This window comes from Stenella coeruleoalba (genome assembly GCF_951394435.1).
Source record: "Stenella coeruleoalba genome assembly, chromosome: 9".
Taxonomy (NCBI): Eukaryota; Metazoa; Chordata; class Mammalia; order Artiodactyla; family Delphinidae; genus Stenella; species Stenella coeruleoalba.
Window position 1 is genome coordinate 31,742,818 of NC_137155.1, and position 17,329 is coordinate 31,760,146.

General features: G+C 38.5%; 1 protein-coding gene across 1 annotated transcript in view; it reads right to left on the bottom strand.

Annotated features, from left to right (window-relative positions):
* DNAH11 (dynein axonemal heavy chain 11) overlaps window positions 1-17,329 on the bottom strand; it is a 317,894-nt gene that overhangs the window by 210,901 nt on the left and 89,664 nt on the right. Inside the window, exons 26-28 of the mRNA XM_079931174.1 lie at window positions 16,994-17,218; window positions 15,826-15,917; window positions 14,118-14,244 (exon numbers count right to left, since the gene is read on the bottom strand). Coding sequence (XP_079787300.1) covers window positions 14,118-14,244; window positions 15,826-15,917; window positions 16,994-17,218 — 444 coding nt within the window. The remainder of the gene's footprint in view (window positions 1-14,117; window positions 14,245-15,825; window positions 15,918-16,993; window positions 17,219-17,329) is intronic.

Below are 17,329 nucleotides of genomic sequence, written 5' to 3' on the forward strand. Positions count from 1 at the left end.
CTTAAACCTCCAAGTCCAAGCCACATCTACAAAGTTCAAACTCTTCGAGCATCATAACCTTTTACATCCTAAGTTGTGGGATCTCCAAAGGAACCCCCAGTAAATAGCATACTGAACCCTGTGCAGGTTCTGGACTCCTTGAAAAACAAAACCAAGTTAAAAAGACAAAGAGCAGCACTTGTTCTGCTAGAGGCCAGTTCAGAGATGAAAGCCCAACTGGCCTCCAAACAGAACACAAGAATCAGTAAGACTTATCCATCTGGGCATATCAGCACAGACCGGGACCGGCCTCTCCATCCAGCAGGACTGGCAAGGAGGAAAGGAGAGGAAGACGCGTGTTCTGCAGGCTATCAGTAAGGGAAGCCGCTCTACCTGCCCCTGGGGTGGACTGAATAAAGGGCAGAGTGAACCACAGGAGGTATCAGGAAAGGGAACAAGTGCACCCTCCTTACACTTGGCAAAATTACTATAAAACCTGAGAAGTGGGAAACAGTTTGGTGATTCCTCAAAAAGTTAACTATAAACTTGTCATAGGACCCAGTAATTCCACTCCTAGATATATACCCCAAATTACTGAAAACATGTACTCAAATACTTGTACAAAACTTCAGAGCAGTATTATTCACAGCAGCCAAAAGGTGGAACCAACCCAAATGTCCATTGATGGATGAATGGACACATTGTGCCCTGTGGCATATCCATACAGTGGAATATTGTTCAACCATCAAAAGGAAGTAAGTACTGGTACACTCCACAACATGGATGAACCCTGAAAACATCATGCTACGTGAAAGAAGTCAGTCACAAAAGATCATATAGTGTCTGATTCCATGTACATGAAATAGCCAGAATAGGTAAATCCACAGAAACAGAAAGCAGACTGACGGCTACTAGGAGACAGGGGGACGAGGGAACGCACGATGACTTCTTAATGGGCACGAGGTTTTACTGTGGGGTGATGAAAATATTTAGGAACTAGACAGAAGTGATGGATGCACAACACTGTGAACAGACAAAATGCCAATGAATCATACACTTTAAAATGGCTCATTTTATGTTACCTGAATTTCACCTCAGTAAAAAAAATAATAATAATAAAAGGTGCTGACATTTCCCAGCACATAGCATTAAAGCCATCTCTGCAATGAGTGTTTCTTGAAACACAGTTTAACTGGACTTGATAACTATACCAATAGCAGCTTCTACAAACAACAGCAACCTGCCTACATTTCCCATGTGAAAAGACCAGTACCAATATTGGCAAGGAACTCCTTAAGGGTGATTTAATCTTTGAAGCTTTTAGCCTTAACATTTTTGCTGTATTCACAGTTTTAGTACTGAAGAAAAGCACAGCAAGGAATCTTCCGAGTTTAAAATAGATGAGTTTTTGAGTCTCTCACTTTCAGTGTAGACAGAGTGGTAGCTGATGATCACTGCTTGCGTTACCACAGTCTCCCACATCCCTGTTACATAACCCACAGGACATTATACACAGAAAGTATCTCCAATCCTCTAACAACTCGCTGTCACAGCTGAAGTGGCCAGGAAGTGCACAGATGTTTAATGGCTTCTACTGTGTAATGGGCCTGGTCAGGTACAAATAATAGTCAGGTACAAAGCTGCGGGATAAATGAGACCTCGACCGTCAGACATCCTCAAACATCATTGCTTTGGTGAGGAAAGCATTTCAAAAGAACTCTAGTCCTCTAGTCACTCAGTGGGTGACCAGGAAACGCAAACCCCACGGCTTGAGGTTCTCCCATGACTTATGCCTGGCATGTTGGAAGTTGGATATTTTCCTATTCTGCCTTCCATTTAAAGCTTCTGAGAGAACAGGACCATTTTTTTAAACTGACAAGGATACTGTTGACCTCAGATTTGTTCCATTTCTAATGATATCCCTTTGTACCTGCTAACTCAAAATTAAAATTCCTTTTTCCTAGTTTGGTCTTTGGAAAGACTTATGTTACAGTTTAAAAAACGAATGCCTCAGAGGCCCCCTCTTTGTACCACACTAAAGAAACAGAATGGATTTGAACACTTCAAATCATGAAATACAATAATTTTGTTGTATCTTGAGTAGGTTTCTAAAAGGTTAGCAAAAAAAATTGAAATGCTGTTCCACTGGTTTACAGTAAATCAGGTACATCCACCCACTGGTGCACAGACAGATAGGCAGCCCCTGCTTTGTACAGTAGTGCACGATCGTAAAAACCACCATGCAACCTCCACGATCAATGGGCAAACTCACGACTGTGCTTTGGCCGCTAAAAATTTTCGTTAAAACATTAAAATCCCTCTCACTCTTGGTTATAAAAGTACAGAGAAATAAAAAGTGTAAACTAATACTTAGTACACTAACTTAAAATACTAAAAGAAAATTAAAAATTAAGTGTTTTACTCCTTATAGGAAAATTATCAAGAGTAGTTCGAACAGTGCTTGCCTCCTTCTTCTCATCTTGTAACTTAAAATACTGAGTGAGCACCTTCCCTATGCTTTGTGTAGTCGCCATATTCCTTTGGAAGTTTGGATTGGCTGCCAACCTTTCATCCTTTGAGGTCTCCATGTCCTGATATTTCTGAGAGTTTCTTTAATGTCAGGTTTTTTTTTTTTTTCCTGGTATCACTTCCTCTAGGACATCTTCATCCTTTCTGTCACAACCAGGGTTTACATTTATATCAATGAGTTCATTTTCACTACAATCCTCTGGCTGCATATCTAGAACCTCTCAAATGTTGTAGTGTCACTTCCACAGTCACCTTTCTCTTCCATAGCTACATCTATGATTCAAATTTCATGTCTAGCATTATCAATTTTCACTACTTTGCTATACTATCAACTTCATTACTAATTCCCTCTTTTGAAGGTTTATTTTTGTAAACCATCATGTGGGTTCTTCACTGGGGACAAGGCGGTAACACGCTATGTTCTTTGCTGATTACGTCAGAATCAAACAACAAATGTGTGACAGCCGACCACAGACAGACTTTGAAAGGTGTGACGTAACTGGTCACGAGTCAAGATGTACATCTGTTACTGACATGGTGATTTTTGTGGACTGAGGAGGCAGCAATGAAGTTTGTGCCTCTCGAGATCGCTCACAGTTAACACACCGTAGTATGTGAAATTTGAACCATGTTATTGGGGGAACAGAGTTAAACTGATCCTTGGTAACTGAAACTCGTATTTTTCAGGTCTGTGCACAGGGAGGGCTGCCTTTTTAAGAGCTGACATTTATCTACCTGTAAATAAAGTCAAAAATATTTACTCATCTAGGTAATTTTATAATTTAAAATGCAAACTAATACAGCAATCAGATCAGCAGTCTACCCTATGGTCACCTAGAAAAGAAAGGGAAGAAAAACGAAATCATATAGTTTCTACATATGCTTCTATGTATATCTTCGATATATTGCTATGTCCTAGTTTCCCTGTATGGCTACTATACATTCACAACGCTTACCCCTTGCTTTTTGCCTATATCTCATTTCATATTTGCCCCATCTATGAAAGATGCTGCTGCTGATTAACTGAGATAAAATAGACACAAAGTCCTAATATCACTTCTGACATGATGAACACCTCAGGATTCATTCATACGTAGTCATTAACTCATTTATACATAATGATGGTAATACTCATGATAGTATTTGTGAGAAGATAAGTAATGTCCAAAATGTAGGCAGTCCTGTCTATTGTGAATATTATCCTCTAGAACAAGAGAAAAATGAGTCCTTTATTTCTACATGTACAAAAATTTAAGTCTGTCACAATGTTGAATAGTTTATTGTTGTGTTTTATGTTTTTAATAATACTCAGTATAGGTGACAGTATAGGGATATGGACATGCAACACTGTTGAAAGTCTAAATATGCAAAACCTTTCTAGAAGTTGGTTAAATCAGTTATAGCACTTTCATATAATGAAAACTTTTATCAACATTAAACATCATATTATAGAAGAACATTTCAATTTTGATTAAGTATATATGTTCTTACCTACACAAACACAGACATATAGAGAAAAACTATAACCACTCAAAACTAGCATCTAGTAGTATGTTATTCTGATCTTTAGTATTTTCATATTTTTCAAATTTTCAACAGTGAACATGCAATTATATAATTCAGAAAGACTAAATTTGTTATAAATTTTGTAAACCATTATAGCCAATCCTAGGTATTGGGTATTGCTTGGTTTGCTTTTACCAAAAATAAAATCATAGTATACATAATATTTTGCAAGTTGATTTTTCACTAATTAATATAACTTGGACATACCTATATTATCAGTGCTGATTCTGTATTTCTTCCTTAACATTTTCTTCCTTAACATTTTTAGCATGTGTATGTAAATATATATAGATATGCTGACAATACAAACTCTTGAGTTTTTAAATAACCTTTTGAAAATTTAAATAGAAAAGTTAAAAAAATCACGTGTAATAAATTTTAGCAAAGTGAACAAAACTCTTGTAACCACTGAGACAATTAAGAAACTGAATACACCTGAACCCCCCCAAAAATCCTCATGGCCCATGTCAGTCACTAGTCCCTCCTCTCAAAAATGGACATTACCTAATAAAGCCCATATATCACAAACCCACAGCTAACATCACTCTCAATGGTGAAAAGGTGAAAGCATTCCCTCTAAGATCAGGAACAAGACAAGGATGTCCACTGTTGCCACTTTTATTCAACACAGTTTTGGAAGTCTTAGCCAGGGAAATCAGAGAAGAAAAAGAAATAAAAGGAATCCAAATTGGAAAAGAAATAAAACTGTAAGATGACATGATACTATACACAGAAAATCCTAAAGATGCTACCAGAAAACTACTAGAGCTCATTAATGAATTCAACAAGTCGCAGGATACAAAATCAATGGAATTTCCTGGCGGTCCAGTGGTTAGGATTCTGTGCTTTCACTGCCAAGGATGCAGGTTCAATACCTGGTTGGGGAACTGAGATCTTGCAAGCTGTGTGGCACGGCCAAAAAAACTCCAACAACAACAAAACTGATACACAGCAATCTCTTGCATTCTTATACACTAACAATGAAAGATCAGAAACATAAATTAAGGAAACAATCCCATTTACCGTCACATCAAAAAGAATAAAATACCTATGAATAAACCTACCTAAGGAGGCAAAACACTTGTACTACAAAACCTATAAGACACTAATGAAAGAAACCAAAGATGACACAACAAATGGAAAGATATACCATGCTCTTGGATTGGAAGAATCAACATTGTGAAAATGACTATACTACCCAAGGCATTCAACAGATTCAGTGCAAACCCCATCAAATTACCAATGGCGGGCTTCCCTGGTGGCACAGTGGTCGAGAATCTGCCTGCCAATGCAGGGGACATGGGTTCGAACTCTGGTCTGGGAAGATCCCACATGCCGCGGAGCAATTGGGCCCGTAAGCCACAATTACTGAGCCTGCGCATCTGGAGCCTGTGCTCCGCAACAAGAGAGGCCACGACACTGAGGCCCGCGCACCACGATGAAGAGTGGCCCGCGCTTGCCACAACTAGAGAAAGCCCTCGCACTGAAACAAAGACCCAACACAGCCATAAATTAGTTAATTAATAAAAAAAATTACCAATGGCATTTTTCACAGAACTAGAACAAAAAATTTCACAATTTGTATGGAAACACAAAAGACCCCAAATAGCCAAAGCAGGCTCCCTGACTTCAGACTATACTACAAAGCTACAGTAATCAAAACAGTATGGTATTGGCACAAAAACAGAAATAGAGATCAATGGAACAGGATAGAAAGCCCAGAAATAAACCCACGCACCTATGGTCAATTAATCTATGACAAAGGAGGCAGGAATATAAAATGGAGAAAAGACAGTCTCTTCAATAAACGGTGTTGGGAAAACTGGACAGCTACCTGTAAAAGAATGAAATTAGAACATTCTCTAACACCACACACAAAAACAAACTCAAAATGGATCAAATACCTAAATGTAAGGCTGGGCACTATAAAACTCTGAGAAGAAAACGTAGGCAGAACACTCTCTGACATAAATCGCAGCAATATCTTTTTGGATCCACCTCCTAGAGTAATGAAAATAAAAACAAAAATAAATGAATGGGATCTAATTAAACTTAAAGACTTGTGCACAACAAAGGAAACCATAAACAAAACAAAAGGACAACCCACAGAATGGGAGAAAATATTTGCAAACGAAGTGACTGACAAGGGGTTAATCTCCAAAATATATAAACAGCTCATGCAGCTCTATGTCAAAAAAACCCAAACAACCCAATCAAAAAATGGGCGTATGACCTAAATAGACATTTCTCCAAAGACATACAGATGGCCAAGAGGCACATGAAAAACTGCTCAACGTCACTAATTATTACAGAAATGCAAATCAAAACTACAATGAGGTATCACCTCACACTGGTTAGAATGGGCATCATCAAAAAGTCTACAAACAAGAAACGCTGGAGAGGGTGTGGAGAAAAGGGAACCCTCCTACACTGTTGGTGGGAATGTAAATTGGTACAACCACTATGGAGAACAGTATGGCAGTACCTTAAAAAACTAAAAATAGAACTACCATATGATCCAGCAATCCCACTCCTGGGCATATACCTGGAGAAAACCATAATTCAAAAAATACATGCACCCCATTGTTCATTGAAGCTCTATTTACAACAGCCAAGACATGGAAGCAACCTAAATGTCCATCGACAGAGGAATGAATAAAGAATATGTGGTACAGATGTACAATGGAATAGTACTCAGCCATATAAAAAGAACCAAAATAATGTCATTTGCAGCAACACAGATGGACTTAGAGATTATCATACTAACTGAAGTAAATCAGACAGAGAAAGACAAATATCATATGATATCACTCATATGTGGAATCTAAATTTTTTCTTTTTAAAAAAGTTTTATTGAAGTATAGTTGGTTTACAATGTTGTGTTACTTTCTGCTGTACAGCACTGTGAATCAGTTATACAAATACATATGTCCACTCTTTTTTAGACACCTTTTCCATGTAGGTCATTACAGAGTATTCAGTAGAGTTCCCTGTACTATACAGTAGGTCCTTATTAGTTATCTATTTTATATATAGTAGTATGTATATGTCAATCCCAATCTCACAATTTATCCCTCCTCCCCTTTCCTCCCTGGTAACCATAAAATTGTTTTCTACATCTATAAGTGCAATCTAATTTTTAAAAAATGATAAAAACGAACTTATTTACAAAACAGAAACAGACGCACAGGTATTGAAATCATACCTATGGTTACCAAAGGGGAAACATTGTGGAGGAGGAGTAAATCAGGAACTTGGGAGTAACATACAGACACTACTATATATACAATAGGTAACCAACAAGGACCCACTGTATAGCACAGAGAAGTCTACTCAATATTCTGTAATAATCTATATGGGAAAAAACCTGAAAAAGAATGAATATATGTATAACTGAATCACTTTGCTGCACAGCTGAAACTAACACATTATAAATCAACTATACTCTAATAAATTTTAAAAAATGGATATTACCTTTACATAAGGGGAGTCATACAATATGTATTCTTGCATCTGCCTTCTATCATTCAACATCATGTTAGTGAGGTTTATTCATGTTATTATGTATAGCACCAGTTTTCTTCTTCATTGCTATGTGGTACTGTTATATGAATATTACACGATGTATTTACGCATTCAACCGTTCAGGAACATTTGGATTATTTCCAGTTTGGGGGTGTTATGGATAATGTAGCTATGAAAATTCTTGTCACATATTTTGGTTCACCTATGTATACATTTCTGCTGAGTATACACTAAGAAGAGAAACTGCTGGATAATAATGTATTATTATATTCAAATTTAGAAGATATTGTCAAACAGGTTTCCTGAGTGGTTGTACCAATCTACAATCACACTGGCTAGATAGGAACATTCCCATTGCTCCACATCCTTACCATTATTTAGTACTGTGAGTCTTTTTTTTTTTTTGTGGCACACAGGCCTCTCACTGTTGTGGCCTCTCCTGTTGCGGAGCACAGGCTCTGGACGCACAGGCTCAGTGGCCATGGCTCACGGGCCCAGCCTCTCCGCGGCATGTGGGATCTTCCCGGACGGGAGCACGAACTCGTGTCCCCTGCATCGGAAGGCAGACTCTCAACCACTGCGCCACCAGGGAAGCCCAGTACTGTGAGTCTTTTTAATCTTAGGCTTTTGGTAGGTTTGATCTTGATAGCTCATCATGTGAATGTATGTATTTTTCTAATGAAAAATCATATCAGAGTTTGACAAAATATCTGTACAAATTGAAAAAAGAGGGGGAAATGAACACATTACTAGGCAGAGTATTTCAGCCTAGCGAAGATTCAGAAACACACCAACTCATGATATTTTCACCAGTTCTCTCACACTCACGAATGTCAAAACAATGCATAGCTAATACGAAGGTATCTTCAGGAAGAAGAAAAACAAAACAAAAATAAAAAGAAAGAAAATAAAAAAAACTAGCTCCATGGATTAGTACTTGATATTTATCATTTTGGGGTTTTTTTGAATTTCAGGTAAAATCTTTTATATTACATCAGTAGCACATAAAGTCCTTGATATTAATGATTGTACATTCTGTACTTAGACATGTCTATGTGAATATATAACGTGCATCAGTTAGTTTTTGCAGTGTAACAAACCACCTCAAAATTTAGTGGCTTAAAAAAGCAACAATTTCAGAGTTCACAATTTTGTGTCGGGGCTTTTGGGTTCTTTCAGTTGGTCCCAGCTGGGCACCCTCACACCTCTGCAGTCCGCTGGTGATCGGTGGCTTCTCCCATGTGTGTGACGGTTGTCCAGCTGGTGGCTTGGGTATGGGCATGTGCTTCTCCTCATCCAGCAGGCTAGCCCTGGCTTATTCATGAGGAGGTGGCCATAGGTTTCCAAAGAGCAGCAAGAGGGCAAGCCGCAGTGTACAAATGCTTTTCAAGCCTCTTGCTAAAGATACACTGGCCAAAACAAGTCACACAGGAAGCCAAATGGAGAAATAAGCTCTACCCCTTGATGCAAATTGCAGCTTCACATTGAAATGGCATGGATGAAGGGAGAGGAAGAATTTGTGGCCATTTTTATGTTCTATGCTAGCATTTTTCTTAGTTCTTTACATGTTTGCTTTACTGCTTGCTCAAAAATCAAAGATATAGTACCTACTGCTTTCCCCATTTGGTATATAAGGAAACTGAGGTTCAGAAAGGTAAAGCAGTAACATAGTCAATAATCAACAGATAAGGTAGATAGCTAGTGGGAAGCAGCCACATAGCACAGGGAGATCAGCTTGGTGCTCTGTGACCGCCTGGAGGGGTGGGATAGGGAGGGTGGGAGACGCAAGAGGGAAGAGATATGGGAACATATGTATATGTATAAATGATTCAATTTGTTATAAAGCAGAAACTAACACACCATTGTAAAGCAATTATACTCCAATAAAGATGTAAAAAAAAAAAAGAATTATACGTTACTTTAATGATCCTAAAAATACTAATGCTGTGTTCATTTTGACCCCCAAAATGACAAAATAAGTGTTATGATAATAAGTAAAAAGGAACCAAATATTTTTGTGTCTTTCCAATATCTATACAAGGAAGAAAAAAAAAAAATCAACAGAGCCGGGATTTAAACTCATGTCTACATGATTTCAAGGTTTCTGTTCTTTCCTACTATTCTACCTTCTGATGGATGGCTAACGTGCCTATTATGTCTAGCTCCAGAAAAGTTTCCTTTTCCTGCCTCTTCCCTATTTCATCCTCAGTGCCAACCTAAACTCAAGGGCAACCCCCTCCCTCCACTGTAGGTACCTGCAAGCCCTCCAACCTTCTACTCACTATAAAAAAGTAGGGATTTTTGACTGATTTTATTTCAACTAAAAGTCATTCACTCTTGCATGCAGCCAACTAACCACTTGCATCTTGAGCCTTTTTCCTCTTGATTGTCTAAGAGCTACTGGTTTATTTATTTATTTTGGGTTGCACTGTGCAGCTTGCAGGATTCCCCCTCGAACCTGTGCCCGCTGCCGTGGAAGCATGGAGTCCTAACCACTGGACTGCCAGGGAATTCCCCCTCTTGGTTGTCTAAGGAGGACTAACCCATGTCAAGAAGGCGGTGACACACTATGAGTGAGTGCTGAGCTGCATCACCCTGATTCCTGAGATTCAGGTGGTGAGGCACCTTCACTCTACCATGGAGACAACCAAATGGAAGCACTATCCAGCAACATACTGAGCTTGTGGGGATGCGGGATCTTAGATATTTGCCCCCTTGAAGACCAGAAGTTCTTTTTATTACCTAATATTAAGCCCATTTCTCACAAGCACCTGTCCAAGTGCCAATATTGACATTCTATTAAGGGTATCAGTGGAGTGCCATCTGCCTCATACTGCAATTTGGGGGATTTCTCAAAAGACAAGCTGGCAGATTTCTTCTTATGTAGATTCGGTCCAATGCCACTGAAGGATATTTTTGAGGCAAACATTAAACATTTCTGAGCATATATATTCCTGATCTTGTCATTTTCGAAAATGCATTGTGGCCTCAACTGCCACAGTAGTGGCTTTCTAGTAGCCACGTTAAAACAAATAAAAAGAAACAGGTGAAATTAATTCTGATGTATTTTTATTTGACCTAATGTATCCAAAGTATTGTCACTTCAATATGTAATTAATAGAAAAATCACTAATGAGATAGTTTACCTTCTTATCTTTAAGTCTTTGAAACCAGCTGCATATTTTACATTCACAGCTTATCTCAATTTGGATTTTTCATCAGAAATACTTCATCTGTCTTTATGTTTCACAAAATACACAGTTGTGAAAGTAGAGTCACGTTCTAGTTGTTTCAAACTTGTTTTCCAATAACTGAATCAAAGATCAGTTTTTCTAACATATTGTAGTTAAAAATTCAGCCCCTCAGTTGACACATTTCAGGTGCCCAATAGCCACACATGTGGCCCATGGTTACCCCCCGTCACACAACACAAACGCAGCTGATCACATGGAAAGTGTGTCATTCTTTAGTATACCTCTATCATGGGGAAGCTTTCACTCATCATCACATAGGAGATGAAGGAAGACAAAATGCACCAACGCTTCTAGGACAAAAAGATCTTTCAAGTCATAAGGAACCAGTGGCTAAAAACACCAAGTTATCAGCTATTTCAAGGCACAGTATCACAACCTGGAAGGGCACAATGGGGTCAACTGATGTTACTCAGGCTGACTTTAACCACTACATTCGTTTCATTGAAAAACACAAAAGGATGTTTTTCTAAGGTGGGGGAGAAAGCACAGAATTTTAATATTGAATCATGTGCAACTTCATAACTACTGCGCCATGACCATTAATCCTGCAAATATACCTCTAAGTTTGTATTTCCATAAGTAACCACCAGAGATTTTGACCATGGAAGTTACACAGCAAAGCCACACCCTCAGTCCTTTAGATAATCTATGCCACTGGGAGGTCAGGGTGAACTCTAGGAGGAGAAAAGTCTTTAAAACTTGACCTTAACCAAACTTACCAACAGCTGAAACCCACTGAAGGCATTCTAGACACACTGATTTCATCACTCTGACATTCCAACTCAAGTATCTTAAATTGGGCATTTCTGCTTATAGAACACAGGATGTAATAATATCAGACTTTCCTGGCTGATGTACTCAGGCTGATCAAATTCCACAATCAACTGCAGAAACCCTCACTTGGACCAACACTGTTAAATTGAGTGTGGCGGGTGGAGGAGGGGGGGCCTGAGGAATTCAAGTCATTCACAAGATGTCAGCATGACTCCTCTGCCCACAAAGGGTCATCTTTTCTGGGGCAATTGCATTGTTATCCCACAAGCTGCAGTTGCCATGTTATCTCCGTCACAGTACAGGGCACACATTCAGGATGTTAGCACAAAAGGCAGAGACGGAAAAGCTGTGTCTGGTGGCCTGAAACTGATTCTGATGATGAAAGAAAGAGTGTAGCAAGGCTAGGCCCTTTGGCATAACTGCTAAAAGCATTAACTATTCCACAGCAAGTGACCAAGGGCTGAGATCACACCTTGACTTTGCAGAACCACTGCAGGGAAAGAAGCTGACTGCGGCTCTAGATGACTCAACTCATCCTTAGCCCCTTTTCAATCCTTCACCCCAACAAGTTGCTCCCAGGTGGTATCTGCACTTCAGAGGCAGCTAAACACTTTCGCTAATGACAAACCTTTCCTAAAAGGGTGATAGCATTTGAGGTGAAATCGAATTGTTCAACGTTTAATTCGTGTAACAAAAGGATCTCAATGAAATCACATTTTGAGCAAAATTCAAAATAATGTATCTCAAATGTCAAATGTTTCAAAAATCGAATCATTTCAAAGCTGGCAGGTCAGGAGAACTGTGTACCGCATTTACTCTGGAGCCGCAAAGCCAGACCCCTTCAGCTCGTAAGCAGAAATACCCCACCTCCTTTTGTTGATATGACACAGACAGCACTGTTGTTAGTATTCATCATTATGGCTGTGAGCCATTTTGGAGATTCTCTATGCGGTGACCTCAATATTCAGCTACATTAAAATTTAAAATCTTTTTAATGTCTTACATTACCTAGTCATTCATTAAAGAGTGTTACTAGTACTACTACTGAGAAATGTACCTGAGATTCAGGGGTTTAGAACTTATGATTACAACACTATGAATTAGGTAGACAGGAAGACTTCCACGATAAGTCGCACTGGTATTAACAATAACACTCTGAAATACTGAAGTGATGCTGTGAAAATAAAAAGAATGATTTTAAAGGTACACCTTTTAAGTTTATATATATATATATATATATATATATATATGTAAAAGCAAAACCTCATCCTGTAATTTAGGAAGGATAATGAAAAAAAAATGTTGGCATCAGGGATGGCAAGAACAGCCATCCATCTGAATTTAGCTCCAAAGAGAAATGATGAATGAGAGAGAAATAATCAAGATAAATACTGTGGGGGCTTCCCCGGTGGTGCAGTGGTTGAGAGTCCGCCTGCCAATGTAGGGGACACGGGTCTGTGTCCCGGTCCGGAAAGATCCCACATGCCGCAGAGCGGCTGGGTCCGTGAGCCATGGCCGCTGAGCCTGCGCGTCCGGAGCCTGTGCTCCGCAACGGGAGAGGCCACAACAGTGAGAGGCCCACGTACCAAAAAAAAAAAAAGATAAATACTGTGTCCAGAGAACAGTAGAATTCAGGAAACCGTAGTGTTAGGTGACACATATTCCAAAGAAAATGGCAGAAAAATACCTAGAGCAGGAACATGGAGACAAATCCACAACGATAAAGCACAACCTTTGGCGTCAAAATAATCTGTGATATATGGTCAAGTCTAGGAGTAACTGCCTATGTCAGTTGTAACAATTCTAAGATCTAAATGGATGTGAACAACTGAACAGATATAATGAAAGGCAACATCCACTAAATGTTTAGAGGAAGGAGAGCTTTGGGATTTGCACGAAGCTTGGTCTCTGATTTGTGCTCTCAGATTACAAAAGATAAGAGCTGCTTTTATTTGCTTTACATATTGTCATGGGTGCTACATTATTTTTGAATGGATAGGAGAAAATTAGAGTGTTAGGTAGAGGATGAAAATATACCAATACACCTCTGACAGCACTGAAGCCTAGTCCAGCTTCAACTATGAAGGTTACTCTGGAGTCAAGGTTGTTGTAAGAAGGTACCAGCCATGATCTCGTTCCCAGTGACTCAGTCTCCCCCAGGAAAGCTGCAAACCAGGCAATGGAGCTCCAGTCCTTGTCCCAGAATTCTGGGGGTTTGGAGCCAGTGTTTCTTCCATTAACTTCTTACCGGGCCCTAAGCCTTGTACATTTGCTGTCCCTTCCTTGTGTTGAGAACCAGGCAGTTACCTTTCCCAGTTCCTTGAGCACTGCTTCTAACATCCCTCTGTTGCTGCATTAAGAATTCTTACTGCATATTTTCCGGCTCCTGGTACATGTGACATGGTAGGTGGCATTTGACAATGATAAAGAAACTGTGACATTCCTTAGCTAACACAGGATAATATGAGACTCTCAAAAACAAATATTTACCTCCATAGGTTGAGCTCCCTTTGAGAGAATGTCAAGTAAGTCTGCGGAAGAGATGAAATAGAAGCGCGGAAAAGCCACACGCTTGGTTTCCAGGTACTCAGCAAGAGCTTTTTCACAAAGAGAAAGCCTGCAGGAAGGAATGAAAAATCATTGTAAGCATATCTTGCCCATTCATTTATTAAAACGTCACCAAAACCCAGAGCCTCTCATCTGTCCATTCACCACAAGCAGCTCACCATTTAACACGGAGCCTACCTCCCTCTCTTTGACATCATCATCTTGTTCATGACTCGTGTACAAGTCATGCCAAGTGGGAGGAGAAACACACACACACCCATCGTTAGTTGAGACTAAATATAGATCAGACTTAAGTTGATGTTACTTATCACTTGTCTGTCTTTTGGAGGGAAGTGTGGACATTTAAAAAAATTTTTTTATTGGAGTATAGTTGATTTACAATGTTGTTAGTTTCAGGTGTACAGTGAAAACAGAATCAGTTATACATATACATATATCAACTCTTTTTTAGATTCTTTTCCCATATAGGCCATTACACAGTATTGAGTAGAGCTCCCTGTGCTATACAGTATATCCTTATTAGTTATCTATTATATATATAGTAGTATGTATATGTCAGTCCCAATCTCCCAATTTGTCCCACTCCCCCTTACCCCCTGGTAACCATAAGTTTGTTTTCTACATCTGTAACTACTTCTGTTTCTGCTTTGTAGGTAAGTTCATTTTTACCCTTCTTTTAATGACACCTCTCATCAGCAGGAGAGAAGACCAGATTTGGCATCACTCGCCCCGAGCACAAAATGCTTTACTTAACACGTAATTGGTTTAAGGTCTTCCTTTTCCCACTGAATGTCTACAAAACACAAGCACCTTCAACTCTCTCTTGTTTTCAGAAGAGTCATAAGATCCAGAATCATTTCCACATTATTTTCTTAGCAGAGCAGAGATGACCCAGGGGCAGAGCCCCCAAAACCCTCAAAGATTACTGACTAAGAAATAATTAACTTCTGCAGAAATCCACACTTTTAAAATTATGGCCAACTTTCTCTCTAAAAAACTTCCAGATTATGAAATAATTGTATGCGATATATATTTTTATCTAGAGGGCTCCTCTGCCTTGCAATGAAAAGTGATCACAATTCCACACAAAGCTCTTCTTTTAGTGGCTGATCTGCCCATTTTTAATCAAAAGCCAGAAAATTCTTATGACCACTAGCTGTTGTATAATTTTATATAAAAATTACAAATGCCCTTTAGGACAAGGATTTCAAAAATACTAACATGCTGTCTAAGGATAATTTCTAGTATAATTAAACTATATACAAAATAAAGGACTTAAAATGAGTGCAATCCCAGTTCCTAGCATACAGTAGCTGCTTAATAAATATTTGCAGGATACTTTGACAAAAGAATTGATTAAACAACCATGCTGATTCTCTTGATAATAGGATATTCTAATTTTACTATAATGATATTCCTTTTTGGAAAACAGAAATATATTTGGATCTGCTTACATTAACTCACAAAATGTATGTACCACCTAATATGTATAAGGCAACTAGATAACTATAAGCAAAATTATAATTTAGTAGAAGTTGTTCGTACAATAACTTGGTGTTAAACACTATTAGATATTCAAAAGAAATCTCAGAAGTATAACAAATTGATCACTTTGTAGTTTTATTCTTACCTGTACTGTAAATCTTTAAGTTCTTCAAAGAGGTTAGGTCTGCTTGTTGCTTCTAAAACATTTTTTATTTTAGCTGTCCTGAACATTAACTCCTGAGCAAAAGTAAAACATGGAGCCATTGATATTAGAAATTACTTTTCTAAATTTTTCATCCATTTAGGGAATTAAAAAGTGAAAAACAATCAAACTACGGGAAAGCAAGATAAATGAGATTTCTAACACCACGTCTGTTCTGCTTTTAAACTTTTAGATGAACATCAAAAACAAAGTGTAATCACATAGTTTTTATCAATATAAATTCGATAGACATTACCACCACTCTGGGTCCAGGCAGAATTTCTCTCTTCTAAACCAAACGCACAAAAAAATAGAGAGACAGAGAACCAGAATCTTAAAGAATACACTCACATTGGAAAATGAGATGAATATGAAACAATCTACCCACTCTTTCCTCCTTAAAAGTTAAATAAAATAGAATTCCTCTGGTGTTCTGCTTTAGCTAGTAAGACAACAATAATTCATCCCCATTTCTAGATAAAAAGTAAAGCCATTATTCTCTGCTTAAAGTCTCTCAAATCATTTATTATATGTACATCTCCATGTGTTCTCTGTGGCTCTTATGAAACAAACCAGTAACTGATAGTATAACTTTGTTACTGGTTTCCCCTCCTCAGTCTCTTACTTCATGAAGATGAATCTGGCTCCCAGGCCTTACTGTTGGTGTAGGCCTCTGGGAAACATGTGGCCTGCTGCCTGGTTTTGTACGGCCTGAAGCTAAGAATGCTCTTTACGTTTTTAACTAGTTGAAAAAAATCTAAAGAAGCATAATACTTCGTGACACATGAAAATAATACGGAATTCAATTTCTGGTGTCTATAAAGTTTTACTGGTACACAGCCACACCCATCTGTCTATGTAGTGTCTATGTTTTCTTTCACAGGACAATGGCAGCCCTGCTGAGTTGTGACAGAGACCACATACAACCACAAAGCCTAAACTATGGACTATCTGACCCTTCACAGACAAGTTTCCTGACCTTGTCTCCTGAAATTCAAATACACACATATATTTTTCATAAATACAGTACCCCAAATCATGTTTCTTTACAAGATTTTTATATTGTTTGGACAAAGCTGTTAGGATAGAAAACAGCCTTTCTTCCACGAACCTTAAATTCAGCATCTACTCTGCCGAATCTCTGAGCATCTTTCACAAGCTGAATTCGAATATCTTCTGAATAAACAAAGATGCTTTCTAGGTGAGACCAAGTGCGCTGTACTTCCATCCAAGTAAAGATGACCGAATCTGCTGTGTTTAATTTGTTTTGCCAGCTTATGACTTGCTCAATGAAATATTCCACATACTTGCTTTGAAGCAGAGTCTGTAACTGAACCTAAAAGAAAGGCAAAGAATTTCAAATACCATCTAAATTGGTAGTCTGTAAGCATCAAGAGGGAGCACACTTCTTCTGTTTATTGCTGGATTCCTAGGACCTAGCACACGA